The 20,738-nt window shown below is 39.2% G+C and overlaps 1 protein-coding gene across 1 annotated transcript in view; it reads right to left on the minus strand.

Annotated features, from left to right (window-relative positions):
* Positions 1-20,738, minus strand: part of LOC145405883 (putative neural-cadherin 2) — a 482,786-nt gene that overhangs the window by 10,522 nt on the left and 451,526 nt on the right. The window contains exon 23 of the mRNA XM_080277140.1: positions 11,901-12,090. Coding sequence (XP_080133266.1) covers positions 11,901-12,090 — 190 coding nt within the window. The remainder of the gene's footprint in view (positions 1-11,900; positions 12,091-20,738) is intronic.

Raw genomic sequence — 20,738 nt, forward strand, 5'->3', positions numbered from 1 at the left:
AGAGACACAGAAGCGTTAGTATATTTTGTTGAAACAGAAGAGGAAGGAAAAACAAATTATATATATATATATATATATATATATATATATATATATATATATATATATATATCGGACTACAGGTGTCCTCTGTTCGTAGAAAATTCTGTAACAGTTGGATTTTCCTACTGTAGTTTGGTTTTTAAGGGGAATCTGTTATAGGGAGGCGAGTTCCAATGAGAAGCAGTTCTGGAAATAAATAGAATATGATAGGCTGAAGTTTTGCGATATGGCAGTGTGACAGTCGAACCAAGAGCACTATCAGATGTCAGTGTACTGCGCGGGAAGGCGCAGAGAGGTGTAACAATGGATGCAACATCGTCTGAGCATTTGCCATAAAAGTCTGTAAAATAATGCAAAGGAGGCAATATTCTGTCTCAAATGAAGGAGAGGTGGTTCATTTGTAATTGCAGGGTTATTACTAATTCTGACAGCACTGTTCTGAATTTTGTCCAGTTATTTTAGTAAAACCTCTTCACATCCACTCCACAAGGGTGAGCAATATTCCAGCTGAGAGTGCACATGACTTGTACTTTATAGCTAACTGCTCCTCAGTAACGAAGTAATGGATTCTGTACAATAATCCAAGTTTCTTTGAGTCGGTTTTAGTAGCTGATTTTAACATGAGTGGTCCAAATGAGGGTATTATTAAGCAAAATACGGAAAATTTCATTACTATAAGAAACAGGAATACAGGTTGCATTGAAGATAATATACGAATCAGGCAATTCCTGTCTATTAGCAATCAGATGTATAATTTTTTTCTTGCATTCAATAAGACAATGTTATTTTGTCACCAATTACTGATCTTAGGTAACTGTTGAAGGAGATATACTGAGTTGCGTGTTAGAGATATTAAACTCGGTGAATGGGTGTTTCAGTGTGATGGAACTGTGAAGCGTTGAGTCATCTGCATATGAGTGAATGGAATTATGGGTAACAGACATGGCAGCAGTAATATGAATGGGGGACAGGATTGGAGCCAGGACAGATCCTTGTAGCATGCCGGTATTAACTGAATGGAAATTGAAATATACTTCATCTACCTTTACTCTTATCTTTCTGTTCCTGTGACATGAGGAAATCAATGGGAAAAAAGATGAGTCATGGCAAGGGAGCTTGGATAACAAGGAACGGTCTCACACTCTTCCAAAAGCTTAAGAAATATCAAGGGCTACTGCATGGGTTTATCCATGGTGGTCAGGTGATTGAAGGATGGTGTGAATATACTAACTGATTATATGAATCGTGGATCTTCTGTGGCGTAAACCATACTGTTTTTTTACTATTTAAGTTGTTGGATTCAAGGTGTTTAACAGTGTGCTTAATAGTGACAATCTCAAATACTTTTCCATGAGAAGATGTGATAGCTATTGGTCTGCCATCGGAGGGATCAGACGTACTTATTTTTCTCTGGAATTAAATGGATATTGGCTTCTTTCTAAGAATTAGGGGGTGAAAAAGTACGTATGCATAGTCTGAATAATATAGGTAAAACAGGTGCAAATCTTGGGATTTTTTTTTCAAAACGATTGGAGGAACTCCATCTAGACCTGGAGTTCCGTTGTTTGGAAAGTGTCAAGGATAGGTTTTATGTATCTACCTTGTATCTTTAGCACAGCAGTTTCATGAGAATCAAGTTCTGTTACAGGAAAGTTCTGACTGATCCCATTTAAGTTAGAATTTATGGCAAACGTATTGGCGAAATGTTAGCTTATCCACGTGGGTCATTTACAGTGTTTCTATCTGACGATGTTATTGGGGGAAAGGGTAATGACTTGTCTAAGTTTCTATTGAATGAACTGAAAGTTGACCAGAATACTGCGTTGTCTATAGGAATATTTAATAGACTGGGTGCTTAATAGTTAAAAAGTTTGATTTGGCGAAAATTATGACTGTTTTTGCATAGTTTCTAGCAATTTTGATTAAAGTGCTTGAAGAATTCGGTTGCTATCGACTTTAAGTTAGAGTTATATGCTAAAGATCTTTGTGTCGTTGCTCCAGCACAACTGCTGTTGAACCATTTTTAAGAGTCCGAATTTTTAGTAAATTATTAATTGGATATGAACAATTCTATATCAACTGGCTTTAAGTCATTACTGCGGGACTGGGTAGAAGTGATGTCAGTGGAGAAAAAAGACTGCCATGGGTTCACGTAGATAATTTCTATATCCATTCATGTCTGTCCTATAAAAGGTTCCATCTGGTCACCGTGACTGGTTCAGAACTCGGAGGTTTTGGGCAACTGACGAATGTGACTTTGATGAGATTGTGGTCGAAGGATCCACGAGGTGATAATACCTCTGTCATGTCCCGATCTGGGTCATTTGTCAGGAATACTCGTAGGTCCAAGAGACAGACACTGTGGTCAGGATTATTTGGTATTCTGGTTGGATGTTTTACCAGTTGCATAAGATTCTGCGATTCTGCAAACACCTCGAACTCCAAACCAGTGTCATCAGTCCTGACAGAATGCAATAACCATTCCACACTGTGGAAGCTAAATCACCCAACACGGTAATTCAGAAGTAAGGGTGAGGTTAAGGTTGGTCAACAGTGTGGATATAGAATCAAATACGTTGGGTTCCGATGAGGCACTGGGAAAGTGATAAGTTTTACAGATATACTGTATTTGGTTATATTAAGGTAATTTAGTTTGTATGGTTAGTAATAAAGTCAGAAGTGAAACTGATGACTGTGTCAATTGTGTATTCTGATTTAATATAGGAATAAGTGCCATCCATGTTACCAAAGTTAGTGAGGAAATGGTAACCAGGAAAACCATATGGGGATAAGGTAGCACAAGGAGAGACTTGGGTTTCTGTGAGGAATAAGGCTAGAGGGGTTGTAGATTCAAGTAAGAAATGAATAGAATTTTGATTGGTACTAAAACCACGGATGTTGGTAAAATACAGGGCAGAAGCAGAAATGTCCCAGTTACTGAGATACATCATCAGCAAAGTGTGGTATGGAGCGAGGAAAAGGGAATGAGTAATATTCAATAATAGGTTTCATGTTTGGAGCTAATACTTATTGGCTGGAAACATTGTCCTGATTAGTAAATTGGCTCTTACCACTTGAGGATGCGAGTAAGCTAGCAACAGTGTGGGTGTGTGTGGGTGTGTTCTTACCTAATTGTATCTTTACAGGAATGAGTCAAGCTCGTACTGTCCCGTGTCTTAAACCATATTTATCGTACATATCCTTAAATTTGTGAATTGTTTTGGCACACATTATTTCATTCGGTAGTGCATTCCATTGATCAATTGCTCTGTTTGGGAAACTGAATTTCCTTACGTCTTTATCACCTCTCTTCTTATGCAGTTTTTTGCAGTGTCCTCTTGCTGATGCTTCTCCATATGTTAAGAAATCATTTATGTCTATTTTCTCCTTCCCTGATATGCACTTATATAGCATCATCATGTCACCCTAAGCTTGGTATCCATCTTGTAGCGGCCCTTTGAACTTTTTCAATCTTGTCTATGTGTTTTTTGAGATGAGGACTCCAGACTACTGATGCATATTTCAGGGTTGGTCTAATGAATGATGTTATTATCCTTCTTAGCATGTCATCATTTATGTATGTGAATGCTATTCTCATATTTGCAAGCAGTGTATACATGTTCCGTACCTTCTCGCTGATGTGGTCAGCCGGAGATAGTCTGTTATTGATAATCACACCTAGGTCTTTCTCTCTTTCTGATGTGTATAGGGTTTTATTTCCTAACTTATAATCCCAATCAGGTCTTTTTCCACTTTTACCAAACTTGATTACATGACACTTGTCCACATTGAATTCCACTTACCATGTACTACTCCATTCATGATGTTTATTTAATTCTTCTTGTAGCTCTTTACAAGGGTCTGTGTTAGTAATTCTCCTTTGTATTTTTGCATCATCTGCAAACATATTCAGATAGCTCTCATTTCCAGTGTTACTGTTTATATCATTTATATACACTAAAAACATGATTGGTGCCAGCACTGAACCCTGTGGTACTCCACTAGTCACTTCTTTCTATGATGAGTAGTTTCCTCTTAGTACTGTTCTCATTTCTCTTTTTGTGAGAAAGTCTTGCATCCAACAAAACAGTTTGCCTCGAATTCCTCCTTGATGGTACAGTTTCCATAAAAGTCTTTGGTGTGGTACTGTGTCAAAAGCTTTCTTGAAATCTAAATAGATACTGTCCACCCATCCTTCTCTTTCCTGTACTGTGTTTGTTACTCTGTCATAGTAGCTCAACAGATTAGTAACACATGATTTTCCTTTTCTGAAACCAAACTGTCTTTCTATTATCATACTGTGTTCTTCTAGATGATTTACCCAAGCTTTTCTTATAAGCTTTTCTAATACCTTGCTTACAGCACTGGTCAGTGATACTGGTCGGTAGTTGAGTGGATTTTGTCTATTTCCTTTCTTGAATAAGGGGACAATATTTGCTTTTTTCCAAATATCAGGTAGTTTACCTTGACTCAAAGATTTCTTGACAATTAAAAAAAATGGTTTACTTAACTCCTTTGCACATTCTCGTAGTACCCAACATGAAATTTCATCAGGACCACTTGCTTTTCCTCTGTCTAATCTACTCAACTCCTCCTGTATTACTTTTTCTGCTATTTGTATATCTGGTAGTATGTGTGGACATGCATGTTCCACATAGTCCCTCTCAAAATTTTTTTCTTCTGTAAAAACTCATTGGAAATTCTTATTTAGTGCTTCACAAATATCTTTCTCTTGTGTATAAGTGATTCCCTCATCCGTAATGGATTGTATTATATCTTTTACTTTGGTTTTGCTTCTGATATAGCTGTAAAACAGCTTTGGTTGATCACTACTTTTATTTATTATATCCTCCTCAAACTGTTTTTGGGCTTCCCTCCTTATTCTTGTATAATCGTTTCTTGCCTGTTTGTAATTATTATACGCCCTTTCACTATTGTGTCTTCTGTATTTATTCCACAACAAATCTCTTCTTTCTTTTGATTTTTTACATTCTGTATTGAACCATTTCTGTATTTTCTTATCTGCTTCTTTGTGCTGTGGGATGTACTTCTGGACTCCTATTTCATAAAATTCACAGAATTTTTTATATACAGCATTTAAATCTTGTCCTCTAAACTCATTTTCCCAATCAACTTCTAAGAAATACTTCTTTAGGTCTTGATAATTTCCCTTTTTATAGTTTAGGCTCTTTTTGTAACTGTCATTGCTGTTAACTAAGTCATATGCTGTCCTGAAGTTATAATTAAGTACTGCATGATCGCTTTTGTCGAGTGGAGGGTGATATATTAAACTGTCAATATCATTTTCTTGCCTAGTAAATATTAGATCTAGCACTGAAGGTACATCAAGTCCTCTTTTTCTGGTGGTTTCCCTCACATGTTGCATTAGGAAAAACTCTTTCACGAGATCCAGGAGCTTTTGGTCCCAACAGCTTTCTTGGCTAATTATATCTAGAGTATTCCAATTTATATTTGTATTAAAATCCCCAGTTAGTATAATTCTTTCCGATTTCTCTTCCATATTATGTAGTAATGATCTTAAACTCTGAATTGTACTCTCTGCCAGGTCCTCATATTCATCTCTTTCCCATGTGTTTGATCTGGGTGGCATGTACAAATTGGCTACAATTACTTTCCCTTCAGATGTGTTGATCTCTACTGCAATCAGTTCTACTTGTGATGGTATATCTAGTTTTATTTCATTGACTTTTAGATTTTTCTTAGTTAATATTATAATTCCTCCTCCTTTTTTTAAATTTCTGTCTCTTCTCCATATATTGTATTCCTCTAAGTTTAGTATGTAATTGGATATCCTTGATGTTAATTTTGTTTCAGGTGGGCATATTATTTGTGGTTCATTTTCTCTGACATAATCATTCATCCCTAGTAATTTAGATACCATTCCATCCACATTTGAGTACATCAACTTTATCATCTTGTTTATATACTTGTCATGACATGGTTTTACTACCTTCCTCCTTTTTATTCCATCCTGTTTGTGTACCACTTTCGTACCTGCAATCCTATTACTTTGTAAAAAAATTTCTTCTCCTCTTCTGATCTTCCCTCATTTTTTGTTTTTGCTTCCTCCCTTTTCTCTTTCAGTAATTCCAGTTCCTCTTCTGTTAGGCATCTTTTTATCCATACATGTTTGAACACCTCTTTTTCCATAAGATTCTTTGCATTTTTTAGTATCTCTTCCACAGTGTTTACACTCTGGAAAGTCACCTTTAGAGGTCTTGTCCTGCTTTTCTCGTATTTCCCTAACCTTTTGTGTTCGTCTATGTATTTACTACAGATTTCCTCTGATACTTCTTTCAGTAAGCTCATTACATTTGCTATCTCCTTTTTGTCTCTTGTGATCTTGTTTTTTACTTCTTCCTCTTCTATACCAGTGATTACTATAGATTTGTTTATATCTACTGAATCTCTGACTAACTTTGGATTGTTTTGGATTATTCTTTTCACATCCTGTTTAATGCTTTTTTCATCCACCCTTGTTTCTAAGTCTTTCTTTACTTTCACCATTTCAGCATACGTGGTTTCCACATCATTTTTGTAGCTTTGCACAGCTTCATTCACCTGTGTTATCTTCTCCTCAGTATCACTGCTCTGGTCTATAAGACTGCTTACTTGCCTAATTGTCTCTGTGTCATTTTTGAACTCTTCCATAACACTCTCGTGACTGACTACTGTACTTGTCATTTCACTCATTTTCTTCCTAAGTGTACTCAATTCCACTGTTAGTTCACTGATGGTTGTGTCTTTCTTGTTGGCCTCCCTTCCTAGTTTTTCTATTTCTTCCTTTTGCAAGTGCATCTGCTTCTTTATTTCATCAATTTCATTTTTGAAAGCCATTTCTAGTTTGTGTACACGTTCAACCAGTCTATTGTGAGTCTCCACTTCAACCAGTTCTTGGTAGAAATCATCATTTTGCTTTCTACCTTTATCCCTTTTCTTTTCCAAATTTGCTTTACTAAAGTATGTATCCATTTTGCAGTACTAAAGTACAGAGTATGTACTTACATTCCCCGTGCTGCTGTAGTCTAAACAAACCTCAGATGACTGAGCACATTCTTTCGTCTTGGTTCTCTTTTCTGTTTGAACAAGTCTTGTTTAAACTTTTTTTTTCTTTTAATAATGAAAAATCATTTAGTCTAACCTGGTACAGAGCTTGACTCATACAAAGATACTGATTTAGGTAATGCCACTGGTCATGTTGGTTCGGTACGGAGCTCCGATGTCGCACGTCTGCCTCAATTGACTCCCTGTGTGTGTGTGTGTGTGTGTGTGTAAGGTTGCACATCAAAAGGTAGCCAGGCTATAAGGATTGAACTCAGCCATAGGTCTACTATGTGTGTAAAGTATGACAAACAAATGTGTCTAGACAACTAATATATGGTTCGAGATATGAAATCTTGAAACTTGTTCAGGTCTGGGGAGAGAGTTAATGTGGGTGATGAGGGAAGTGGGACCTTGAAAATTAGTTAGCTTTCCCATGTATCACGCATGTGTATTGCGTGTGTCAGTTTGAGAGTTGGCTGGAAGAGGGATGGTTACAGGGAAGTCGTTCAGACACCAACCGATACGTGTTCCGTACATGACAGCAAGTGGGTTGGCGGAGGGTTAGTGCCCCTCCCCGGAAAACAACTAATAATACGAACAAGAATCCTCGGACCACGACTGACCAAAAGATGACGACTAAGAACCGAACAAAGGACATGAGACGGATGGCGACGTGGAATGTAAGGGGTGCAAATGATGAGGTGAGAGATTGTCCAGGTGCTTGAGGGTGCGAAAGTGGATGTATGTGGATTAACTGAAACTAAATGGTGAGGTAAGAGTGTGAGAGAATGGGAGTATGGATGGGGTATATGTGCAGGAGTAGGTAAGAATGAGAGGGCAAAAGAAGGAGTGTGTATTGTTGTGAGTAACAGATGGAAGGAGAATATAAGAGAGTATGGATCACTTGGTTCAAGGATTGTGTGGGTAAGACTGAAAGTTGGACTACAAATGTGGGTGATTGTGTGTGTGTGTATGCGCCAACATAAGGTCGTGCAAGCAAAGTGAAGGAAGAGTTCTGGACAAACGTGAAAGTGTGTTTGGAAAAGTTTGAAAGGAATGAGAGAGTGTTTTTGAATGGTGATATGAATGGTAAAGTTGGGAATGTGAAGGTGGATGGAGTAGTTGGTGAGAGGGGTGTGCCTGCTGAGACAGATGAGAATGGCAGTGCTTTAGTGGACATTTGTGCCAGGAGGGGGTTGGTGATAGCCAATACCCTCTTCAGGCACAAAATGATCCACAGGTATACATGGCGAGTGATGAGAAGGGTGGATGGAGAACTGAATGAAAGCAAGGCAACGATTGGTTATCTGTGTGTGGATGAAAGGATGCGAAGATATGTCATGGATGCAAGAGCATATAGAGATTGGGGGAGTGGACTTTCTGACCACCACTTGGTGGTGGTCAGAATCATGGTCCAAGTAAACTGGAGAAATAGAACAAGGGAAGGACGGGAAGAATGAGTATATGCAAGGAGAGTGGAAAGGTTACAAGAGGATGAGAAAAGGGCAGAATATAAGAGAGAAGTGGAGGAACGATAGGGTAAATATGAATTGGAGAATATGGGGGACGTGGAAGGTGTGTGCATGATATTCACAGAAGAAAATATGTGTAGCATGTGAGGTGGTGTGTGGGAACAGCATGGTGGAATCAAGAGGTGAGAGAGGCTGTGGCACAAAAGAAAAAAGCATATAATGAATGGATGAGAAATAGGGGCGTGGAAGAAGTTAAGAGATAGAAGAAAGAGTTATATGCAGAACAGAAGAGAGAGGTGAAAAGATTAGTAAGAGAGAGTAAGAAGAGAGTGGATGAGGAATTTGGAAGGAAATTGAGTGTCAAGTGGAGGGAATGTAAGAAAATGTTCTGGAAGGAGGTAAAGAGAGCCTGACAGGGTAGCAATGAAGTTAGTAGGGGAGTGTAAGATAAAAATGGTACAGTACATTACTAGTTGAGAACGGAGAAAAAGTGAGCAGTTGGAGGGAACACTTTAAGGAGTTGTTGAACATAGAGAATGAAAGTAATGCAAGTATAAGTGGCTGAAGAATGGCTTGGACAAGGAGGGAGGTGAGAAGACAGAAAAAAATCAGTAGGATGGAAGTTGTGGAAGCAATGAAGAAAGTCAAAATGGGGAAAGCCCCAGGAATTGATGGAGTGTGTGGTGAAATGCTGAAGCATGGGGGAGAGATAGGAATAGAATGGATGTGGAAGATGTGCAGATTGGCCTGGGAGGCAGGTAGAGTCCTGAAGGATTGGAAGTCAGGTATAATTATTCCCTTGTACAAAGGGAATGGGGAAAAAGAAGTGTGTGGTAATCATATGGGCATTTCTCTTCATAGTATAATAGGAAAAGTATACGGTAGGATACTTATTGAAAGAGTTAGGGAAATAACAGAGGAATTAGTTGGAGAAGAACAGGGGGACTTTAGGAAGGGAGGAGGTTGTGTAGATCAGATATTCGTTCTTAGATCTTTACTGCAAAAGTTTCCTTAGAAGGGAAAGAGGTTGTATGTGGCCTTCATGGATTTGGAGAAAGCATATGACAGGGTGGATAGACAAGGATTGTGGAGAGTATTAAGAAGATATGGAGTAGATGGGAAGTTGTTGAATGCTGTGAAGAGTATGTATGAGGGTCCTAAGGCTGCAGTGCGTGTAGATAATGAACTGGATGAGTTTTTCTATTTGAAGGTTGGGTTGAAGTAGGGATGTGGCATGTCCCCATGGTTGTTTAATCTGTATATGGATGGGGTTATAAAAGAGATACAAGGTAGCACAGTGGATGTTGGAGTGGCCCTAATGAGTGAGGGCAGTGTTTGGAAATTCCCAGTACTGTTATTTGCAGATGATACTGTGTTATTAAGTGAAGACGAATGGGAGCTGCAAGACTTGAAGGATGAGTTTGGGAGTGTGTGTAAGAAACAGAATCTAAAGGTGAATGTAGGGAAGAGTAAAATTTATGGTCTTTGAGGGAGGTGAAGTCAGTGAAAGTACAGTGAGGTTGGATGATGAGGAAATGGAAAATGTGAGTACGTTTAAGTACTAGGGTAGTGTGGTGAGTAAGGACGGAAGTTTGGAGGGTGAAGTGCTTGAAAGGGTACAACAAGGAAGAAAGGTTGCTGGTTCCTTGAAGGCAGTGATAAGAAACAGGGAAGTGAGCATGGAAGTGAAAAAGTTATTACATGACATTACTGTGATACCAACTCTAACGTATGGAAGTGAAGCTTGGACGTTGTTGGAGGGACAAAAGTCAAGATTGAGAGCAGTGGAAATGAGTTATTTGAGAGGAGCCTGTGGAGTCACATGGAGAGACAGACTTACAAATGAGGATGTGAAGTAGCGTTGTGGTGTGGATGTGGATGTGATGGGAAGCGTTAAGAGAAACACACTGAGATGGTTTGGCCATGTGGAGAGGATGGAGATTTATATATATATATATATATATATATATATATATATATATATATATATATATATATATATATATATATAGATAGATAGATATATACAGTATGTTATTTATTTATTCATTTATTCCCGCGCTGGGACTGGCAAAGAAAAAAAAAACAGTTATGTACTCCGGGTACTGAAGAACATCCACAAAATGTGACTGGAGGGAAGCAGGGGGAGGGGAGGTAGACAGATAGCTTTGAAAATCAATCAGCTTGATTTATAGCACAATAGTAATGTAAATCAGAACAACCTTCATGGCCTGGCCACTGAGATGAGAGGTGTGCAAGGGTGAGGCGAAGGAGGGAGCTACAAAACCTTGGCTGTCGATAGGCTTCATCTCTGCTTTGATCCGCATATCTTGTGTGTGAAACTTGACAACAAAAAGTGGTCTGGTTGCTAACATACAGTGACCATAGATTGTGATTATAGACAGAGAGATAGATAGACAGATAGACGGATAGATAGGTAGATTGATAGATATATAGATAGATTTGACTTTTACATGGGACCTGTTGTGTATATAAAACTGCACTGAAAGTGTCCTGGTAACAGAGATGCAGCCTTCATACAATATGATGCATCGCGTGGGCAGGAGTAATGGGAAAAGAGATCTTATGTCGAAAACTTTTATGTATTATTCTCACCATAGGGCTAAGTATGCGTGTAAAGTTTCAGATATAGAGACAGCTCGTTTAGTGAGAGATGATGTTCATAATTTATGATACATTGTAAGGGTAGTTTAAGGGGGCGGGAGGATTTGGGAAATGAGAAATCAATGGCCAAGGTCTTCATCCCAGGCTTAATGTGTGCCTGGAGTTGCACAAGAGCAGGTGGGGCATTGACTAAGGTACAGTGTCCACATCCACAAACTCTGAAGAGCAGCGGGATCCAGCAGTGTAAGCCACCAAAACATAATATTCCTTTGTACACCGGGAGATGGCACTGAAGAGGGACGCCTTCGTGTTGCGGCATCGATATTACAGGGCGGCTCAACAGTCCAACTATGCAAACTTCCCTCACCTTCCTCCCCCAAAAGGACAGTGAATTGTAGACGAGGGGAAACTTCAGACTGCATTCTACTTGATACACTACCAGATGAACCTGGGGTCATAACAACAACAAAAAACAGCAACCAGTCTACACAGATTAAGGGAACTGTGTGTTAAGAGATGCACAAAATATAGAAAACTAAACTGTAAAAAAGACTGTCTTCATGTGCAGTGGCAGGTAAATGGAGGGAGGCAGATGGTGTTGAGGCGAAAGTCAAGTGAGTAACGTTTAGCGTGCAAGAATGTGAGAATAATTGTCCCTTCACTACTGTTGGAAAAAAAAATAATAACCTAACTCACCTGCACACAGCCTGTCGCCATGTGTCGTGGCAGGTGAGTGGCGGGAGGCAGGTGGTGTTGAGGCAAAGGTCAGGTGAGGGGCAGCCGGGCTCAAGGTTGTGCATAGCGGTAACCTCACCCCACCGACTGCTGTTGGCTGAGGGAGGCAACGGTAGAGGCAGCCCTGACACTCGCAGGTCATCCAAGCACGCTGAGAACAGAGAAGGATTCAGAAATTGTGCATAATTTTACTACCGCACACGTGTACATTATGGTCGGCCATGTGTGTGTGTGTGTGTGTGTGTGTGAACGGTAAAAGTGAAAGGTTTTAAGCCTATATGAACCAGACTCGCGGGAAGGTTTGAAGGCCATGCAAAGGTAAGTTGACTGGACATTTTTCATAGGTCAAAGTTCTTGGTCACAGGGAAAGGTCAACTCAGACAGCTCTTATATGATTTGGACTCAGCTTGGTGGAAGAGGTGAGTATCAGGTAGGATTCGTGTAATTTGATGTTGAGAGCAATTTTTCCAGGTAGGCCGCTGGTGATGTTCTGCCTCCTGTTTTCTTCTTGCTACCGCCAGTAACTTTCCAGTATAACCATAACATTTAGTTTTGAAAGACGGTGCCCTTGAAATCAGCATAAATTATTCTTACTATTTCCACGTAACTGTATTCAATTTAGAAAAGACATCAAGTAGTGAAATTATAAAGAAAGTCTAATAAATCCAACTCCCAAATTGAAAGAGAAAAAAAAATGAAATAAAAAACGTCCTTGGGCTGTAAGGGTTATAAGATAATCCATGACTCTATTGGGATATTTCTTACCAGAATGCCTTCCTCTCTCTGGCAGCTTTGTAGTTCTGTTAGTGACAGCACACTCCTATGTTTGCTTGTTTTTCTAATGTAAATGTTAGCAAATATTTGTAGTAATTTTCATCTAGTCAACTGGTTAATTCTCGAAATGCCATCCCTATCTATCTATTGCCAGACGCCTCAATCCCGTTTGGGGTGGCCACAAACAAATCGCCTCTAAGTCGCCCTGTCCCCCTCCATTTCACTGCCCGTCTCCCAACTCACACCCCCCTCTCTCATATACATCTCCACCCCATCCCTCCATCTCATCCTCGGCCTCCCCCTCCCTCTTCCCCCCTCCACCTCACTCACATACACTCTCTTCGTCAGTCTTTCACCCTCCATCCTCTCCACATGGCCAAACCACCTCAGTGTGTTCCTCATAACGCTTCCTATCACATCCACATCAACACCACAACGCTCCTTTATATCCTCATTCGTCAGCCTGTCTCTCCACGTGACTCCACAGGCTCCTCTTAAATAACTCATTTCCACTGCTCTCACTCTTGACTTATGTCCTTCCAACAATGTCCAAGCTTCACTTCCATACGTTAGAGTTGGTATCACAATATTGTCATGTAGTAACTTTTTCACTTCCATGCTCACTTCCTTGTTTCTTATCACTGCTTTCAAAGAACCAGCAACCTTTCTTCCTTGCTGTACCCTTTCAAGCACTTCACCCTCCAAACCTCCATCCTTACTCATCACACTACCCAAGTATTTAAACGTACTCACATTTTCCAATTCCTCACCATCCAACCTCGCTGTACATTCACTAACTTCATCTCTCTCAAAGACCATCACTTTACTCTTCCCTACATTCACCTTTAGATTCCGTTTCCTACACACTCTCTCAAACTCATCCACCAAGCCTTGCAGCTCCCCTTCATCTTCACTCAACAACACAGTATCATCTGCAAACAACAGTACAGGGAGTTTCAAAACACTATCCTCTCTCACTAGGGCCACTCCAACATCCACTACCCTACCGTGTACCTCTTTTATTACCCCATCCATGTACAGATTGAACAACCATGGAGACATGGCACATCCCTGTTTCAAACCAACTTTCAAAGAGAAAAATCCACTTAGTTCACCATCCACACGCACTGCAGCCTTCGCACCATCGTACATACTCTTCACAGCATTCAACAACATCCCATCTACTCCATATATTCTTAACACTTTCCACAATCCTTGTCTATCCACCCTGTCATATGCTTTCTCCAAATCCATGAAAGCCGCATACAACTTCTTTCCCTTCTCTAGAAACTTTTCCACTAAAGATCTAAGAATGATTATCTGATCTACACAACCTCTTCCCTTCCTAAAGCCTCCCTGTTCTTCTCCAACTAATTTCTCTCTTCTTTCTCTAACTCTGTCTATAAGTATCCTACCATACACTTTTCCTATTATACTAAGAAGACAAATGCCCCTATGATTACCACACACTTCTTTTTCCCCTTTTCCTTTGTACAAGGGAATAATTATACCTGACTTCCAATCCTCCGGGACTCTACCTTGCTCCCAGGCCAATCTGCACATCTTCCTCATCCATTCTACTACTATCTCTCCCCCATGCTTCAGCATTTCACCACACACTCCATCAATTCCTGGTGCTTTCCCCAATTTAACTTTCTTCATTGCTTCCACAACTTCTATCCTACTGATTTCTTCCTGTCTTCTCACCTCCCTCCTTCTCCCAGCCATTCCCCAGCCACTTATACTCGCATTACTTCCATCCTCTATGTTCAGCAATTCCTTAAAGTGTTCTCTCCATCTGCTCACTTTTTCTCCCTTGTCCACTAGTGATCTACCATTTTTATCTTTCACTCCCCTGCTGACTTCACTTCCACCCTGTCTTACTCTTTTCACCTCTCTCCAGAAGATTTTCTTACAGTCCCTCCACTTAACACTCAAATTCCTTCCAAATTCCTCATCCACTCTCTTCTTACTCTCTCTTACTAATCTTTTCACCTCTCTCTTTCCACATATAACTCTCTCTTCCGCCTCTCAACCTCTTCCATGCACCTATTTCTCATCCATTCATTGTATGCTTTCTTCGTTTGTGCCACAGCCTGTTTCACCTCTTCAGTCCACCACGCTGTTCCTTGCACCCCCCTCTGTCTTCTCTTCCTTCCACACACCACATCACATGCTGCACATATTTCTTCTGTAAATATTTTACATACATCTTCCACGTCTCCCATCTGCTCCAGTTCATATTTGCCCAATCGTTCCTTCACTTCTCTCTTATACTCTCCCTTTTTCTCATCCTCTTGTAACCTTTCCACTCTCCTTGCAACTACTCCTTCCTCTCGTCCTATCCCTAGATAGTCTTATTTTTTGCCAACAACATGTAATTTCTCTCAAGATATTTTTCATGATTATTTAACATAAACATTTATGTTGAAAATGACCTGCATTTGTATAGTCTTCTTTCAGCTTCAGTCTCCCAGCAGTGCCAGACTTCAGTGCCTCTTCCTTCCTTTTCTTAGCACTGACATTCATGCTTATCCGTCAGCCGTTCGACAGTGAGGTCACTTGAACAATTATGTTGACTAATAATTTCACACACACACACACACACTGTGTATATATATATATATATATATATATATATATATATATATATATATATAGTTACATGTGTAAGAATGTCTATACCAGCATCCACGCCTATGCCCTAGCTATCATGTTTTTGCGTGTCAGTATGCACACATAAAATCTTAGTTAATTCTGTTTGCTCTATTGACGCGGGTGTGATTAAAATTGTTTGTAAAATCAGTGATTTCCGGTGCAGCATAAACTGGCGACATGAAGATTTGTATTCACCAGCGATATTCATAACGTCAGCAGTATGGGGGAGAGATTAATTCGCTTAATTCTATGTTGCATACTTCTCGTCTGTCTTCCAGCTTCGGGCTGATGTGGGCACACGGCTGGAGGATATATAAGGGAGGAATTTTGGATGGAGAGCTGCAAGTATGTCATGTAGAAAGGCATAACATATCTGCAGTCGATGGTGCTCTGTTAGTCGAGGTATTTTTATCATTAGTTTAAGCATAGCTATTTGTCTCTGTAGGATTTAGTATAGGTTAGCGATTTGTCTGTTAGGTGATTAGTTTTAGGGTCTTCCCGGCTGGGGCAGGGAACAGTTTAAGGATTTGAATTTCATTAAATCAGGCTTTACTGATCTACCAGAAGACCCGCCGACATGTCGTAAAAATACCCCCGCTAATACCAAAACACCAGTCCTGTATGAGACAGCCCTAGCATATATTCAATATGGACGGTGGGTGTTAGCGCCGAAGTGGTGACATGTAGAGGTGTATGGTATGTAGGAGGACTGCTGGGCCTTGATAGCAGGCTGTGAAGCCTATGCCCAGAGTCGGACACATAAAATTTATATATATATATATATATATATATATATATATATATATATATATATATATATATATATATACGTACGTTTGCATGAAAGTGTGTCTGTATGTATGCATGGAAGTGTGTGTGTGTGTGTGTGTGTGTGTTCTTACCTAATTGTATCTTTACAGGAATGAATCAAGCTCGTATTGTCCCGTGTCTTAGACCATATTTATCGTACATATCCTTAAATTTGTGAATTGTTTTGGCACACACTATTTCATTCGGTAGTGCATTCCATTGATCAATTGCTCTGTTTGGGAAACTGAATTTCCTTATGTCTTTATCACCTCTCTCCTTATGCAGTTTTTTGCAGTGTCCTCTTGCTGATGCTTCTCCATATGTTAAGTAATCATTTATGTCTATTTTCTCCTTTCCTGATATGCACTTATATAGCATTATCATGTCATCTCTTGTCCTTCTCTCCTGTAATGTTGGTAGATTCAGTTTATTTAGTCTTTCTTCGTAGCTTAGGTCCCTTAAGCTTGGTATCCATCTTGTAGCGGCCCTTTGAACTTTTTCAATCTTGTCTATATGCTTTTTGAGATGAGGACTCCAGACTATTCATGCATATTCCAGGGTTGGTCTAATGAATGATGTTATTATCCTTCTTAGCATGTCATCATTTATGTATGTGAATGCTATTCTCATATTTGCAAGCAGTGTATACATGTTCCGTACCTTCTCGCTGATGTGGTCACCCGGAGATAGTCTGTTATTGATAATCACACCTAGGTCTTTCTCTCTTTCTGATGTGTATAGGGTTTTATTTCCGAACTTATAATCCCAATCAAGTCTTTTTCCACTTTTACCAAATTTGATTACATGACACTTGTCCACATTGAATTCCATTTGCCATGTACTACTCCATTCATGAAGTTTATTTAATTATTCTTGTAGCTCTTTACAAGAGTCTGTGTTAGTAAGTCTCCTTTGTATTTTTGCATCATCTGCAAACATATTCAGATAGCTCTCATTTCCAGTGTTACTGTTTATATCATTTATGTACACTAGAAACATGATTGGTGCCAGCACCGAACCCTGTGGTACTCCACTAGTCACTTCTTTCCATGATGAGTAGTTTCCTCTTAGTACTGTCCTCATTTCTCTTTTTATGAGAAAGTCTTGCATCCAACAAAACAGTTTGCCTCGAATTCCTCCTTGATGGTACAGCTTCCATAAAAGTCTTTGGTGTGGTACTGTGTCAAAAGCTTTCTTGAAATCTAAATAGATACTGTCCACCCATCCTTCCCTTTCCTGTACTGTGTTTGTTACTCTGTCATAGTAGCTCAACAGATTAGTAACACATGATTTTACTTTTCTGAAACCAAACTGTCTTTCTGTTATCATACTGTGTTCTTCTAGATGATTTACCCAAGCTTTTCTTATAAGTTTTTCTAATACCTTGCTTACAACACTGGTCAGTGATACTGGTCGGTAGTTGAGAGGATTTTGTCTATTTCCTTTCTTGAATAAGGGGACTATATTTGCTTTTTTCCAAATATCAGGTAGTTTCCCTTGACTCAAGGATTTCTTGAAAATTAAAAATAATGGTTTACTTAACTCCTTTGCACATGCTCGTAACACCCAACATGAAATTTCATCAGGACCACTTGCTTTTCCTCTGTCTAATCTACTTAACTCCTCCTGTATTACTTTTTCTGCTATTTGTATATCTGGTAGTATGTGTGGACATGCGTGTTCCACATATTCCCTCAAAATTTTTTTCTTCTGTAAAAACTAATTGGAAATTCTTATTTAGTGCTTCACAAATATCTTTCTCTTGTGTATAAGTGATTCCCTCGTCCGTGATGGATTGTATTATATCTTTTACTTTGGTTTTGCTTCTGATATAGCTGTAAAACAGCTTTGGTTGATCACTACTTTTATTTATTATATCCTCCTCAAACTGTTTTTGGGCTTCCCTCCTTATTCTTGTATAGTCGTTTCTTGCCTGTTTGTAATTATTATACGCCCTTTCACTATTGTGTCTTCTGTATCTATTCCACAACAAATCTCTTCTTTCTTTTGATTTTTTACGTTCTGTATTGAACCATTTCTGTATTTTCTTATCTGCTTCTTTGTGCTGTGGGATGTACTTCTGGACTCCTATTTCATAAAATTCACAAAAATTTTTATATACAGCTTTTAAATCTTGTCCTCTAAGCTCATTTTCCCAATCAACTTCTAAGAAATACTTCTTTAGGTCTTGATAATTTCCCTTTTTATAGTTTAGTCTCTTTTTGTAACTGTCATTGCTGTTTACTATGTCATATGCTATCCTGAAGTTATAATTTAGTACTGCATGATCGCTTTTGCCGAGTGGAGGGTGTCAATGTCATTTTCTTGCCTAGTAAATATTATATCTAGCACTGAAGGTACATCAAGTCCTCTTTTTTTAGTGGTTTCCCTCACATGTTGCCTTAAGAAAAACTCTTGTACGAGATCCAGGAGCTTTTGGTCCCAACAGCTTTCTTGGCTATTTATATCTAGAGTATAAATAGCCAAGTGTGTGTGTGTGTGTGTGTGTGTGTGTGTGTGTTTGTATATATATGTATATATGTTTAAATGTATATACATATATATATCCGGCCTTAATAACCAGGGGCTTCGGCCCCAATGGTTGATAGGCCAGGAAAAAAAAAAAAAAAAATGGAGAGCACACATACCTCAACACCAGCAAGAAGACACGCCGTGTGTGCTGGGCGGCCCCTTCGGGACCTCCCAGGCCCTGTCTTCCCCCTTACTACTTACAAGTCAGCCCACAATTCACTGACCGGGCTAATGTATCGTCTGGCCTTCACTATAGGAGAAGGATATCTAAAAATGAATGAGCAAAAGGATTGAGAGAGAGCATTTGTGGGACTGGCATCGAGAGAGGAAGTGTTTGGACTGGAGATAAGAGAGGAAGGAGAAGCAGTATTTTGTGTGTTGTATATATTTTTGAACATCTTTTCACTTCGTATCAGCGTTCAATCGCAAGTATTACTGTTACTGTATTATTGATATTTGTGGCAATTATAGAGTGCAGGATAGTTAACTCTTTTTGTATGATTTTACTTCTTTTTTCTGGCTAGTTTGTTCCCAGACTTGAGTGTGATTATTCAGGGTATTAGGAGGTGGCTTGTTTTTCTCATTCTTTTGTGTTTTATTATTTCATTGTAAATTTTGTAAACAATATTAGCTTGTATTATATTACGTGTTTTTCAATGTGTTTATTTTGCCTTTGCAAACGTCAGCTAATTTTATTTACTTTCGGATCTGTGTTGCAAGATTGGAGTTACGGTCCTTTTTTTTTTTGTTTTCATTAATTAATTATTTGATAATTTCCCTTTTCACTTTGATTGATTTCTCTCAGTTTTCTTACACAGTCAGATTTAGGTATCTAATGTTGCCTACTCCCATCTCGTAACATATAAATTGACGTTACCTCGCCAGGATAATACCCTGATATTTTGTTTATTATTGTGTCATTGTGGTTGTGTGTCATCAAGGAGGGTAGAACTAGTGATGTTACTGTGGCGCCCCTACATATTGTGAGTCAGCAGTATGTAGCTGACTTCATCATATCAGACCAACGGAGGATAAGGTTAGGAGGTTGCAGAGGCAGTAGTTAATCCCAGTTGCCCAAGCTCTCGAAATTCAGAGTGAATCAGGTAATGCCTTCCCATTAGTTAATTTAATTTTCCACCGACTATTTGGTACAGATCCATACGAAGTCCCTGGATCCTTGCCAGACCTTGAATCAGTTTCTAGATCAGTTCATTCATTCCATGATAGTTTAGTTGAGGACACTGTCATCCAGCAGAAAGAATCTATTGATGCAGAGCAGGCTAAGCACAATCATGAGTATAGGATGTTACTGCTTGAACTGCAGCTTCAGAGGGAAATGAAGGAGGAGGAGAATAGTAAACTACAGGAGGAGAAAATAAAACTGGAGCACATGAAGCTTAACTATGAAATGCATATGAATTGCCCAAGTGCCCTAACTAATATTCCCCATTCTTTTACAGAATTTAGAGCCCCTGAACCCACTAAATTAGTCCCCCCATTCGATGAGTGCTTAGTCCTGGAGTTTTTTAACCGATCTGAGAAGATTGCTACAGGTAGCAAGTGGCCCAGTGACAGCTGGTCAGCTCTAGTTCAGACAGTAATCAAAGGTAAAGTGCTGAAGGCCTATGACAGTCATAGTCACCAAGAATCACAGGATTATGATGTATTAAAGAAAGCCATGCTGCGTGCATATGAGATCAGACCTGACGCTTACAGACAGAAATCTAGACACTGTACTGTAGGAAGCACCCTCCTGACACTTGTGTAGATATCAGTAGGCAGATGACTGATGCTTTTAATCAATGGATGCGAAGTGAGGATGTCTCAAAATCTTATGTTAAACTTAAGGAACTTGTTATCCTCGAGAACTTCCTTGATAAGACTGATGCAGATTTAAGAGCTTACTATGCTGAGAAGAAAACTAAGAATGCTGCTGAAGCTGCAGTTTATGTAGACGATTATTTATTGTTTAAGAATTTGAATAAGGGTAAAGAGGTTCCTACATGTGTTCCCCAGAAGTGTTAC

Source organism: Coenobita brevimanus, chromosome 68 (genome assembly GCF_032717465.1).
Source record: "Coenobita brevimanus isolate Jiangsu-jjx chromosome 68, ASM3271746v2, whole genome shotgun sequence".
Lineage (NCBI taxonomy): Eukaryota > Metazoa > Arthropoda > Malacostraca > Decapoda > Coenobitidae > Coenobita > Coenobita brevimanus.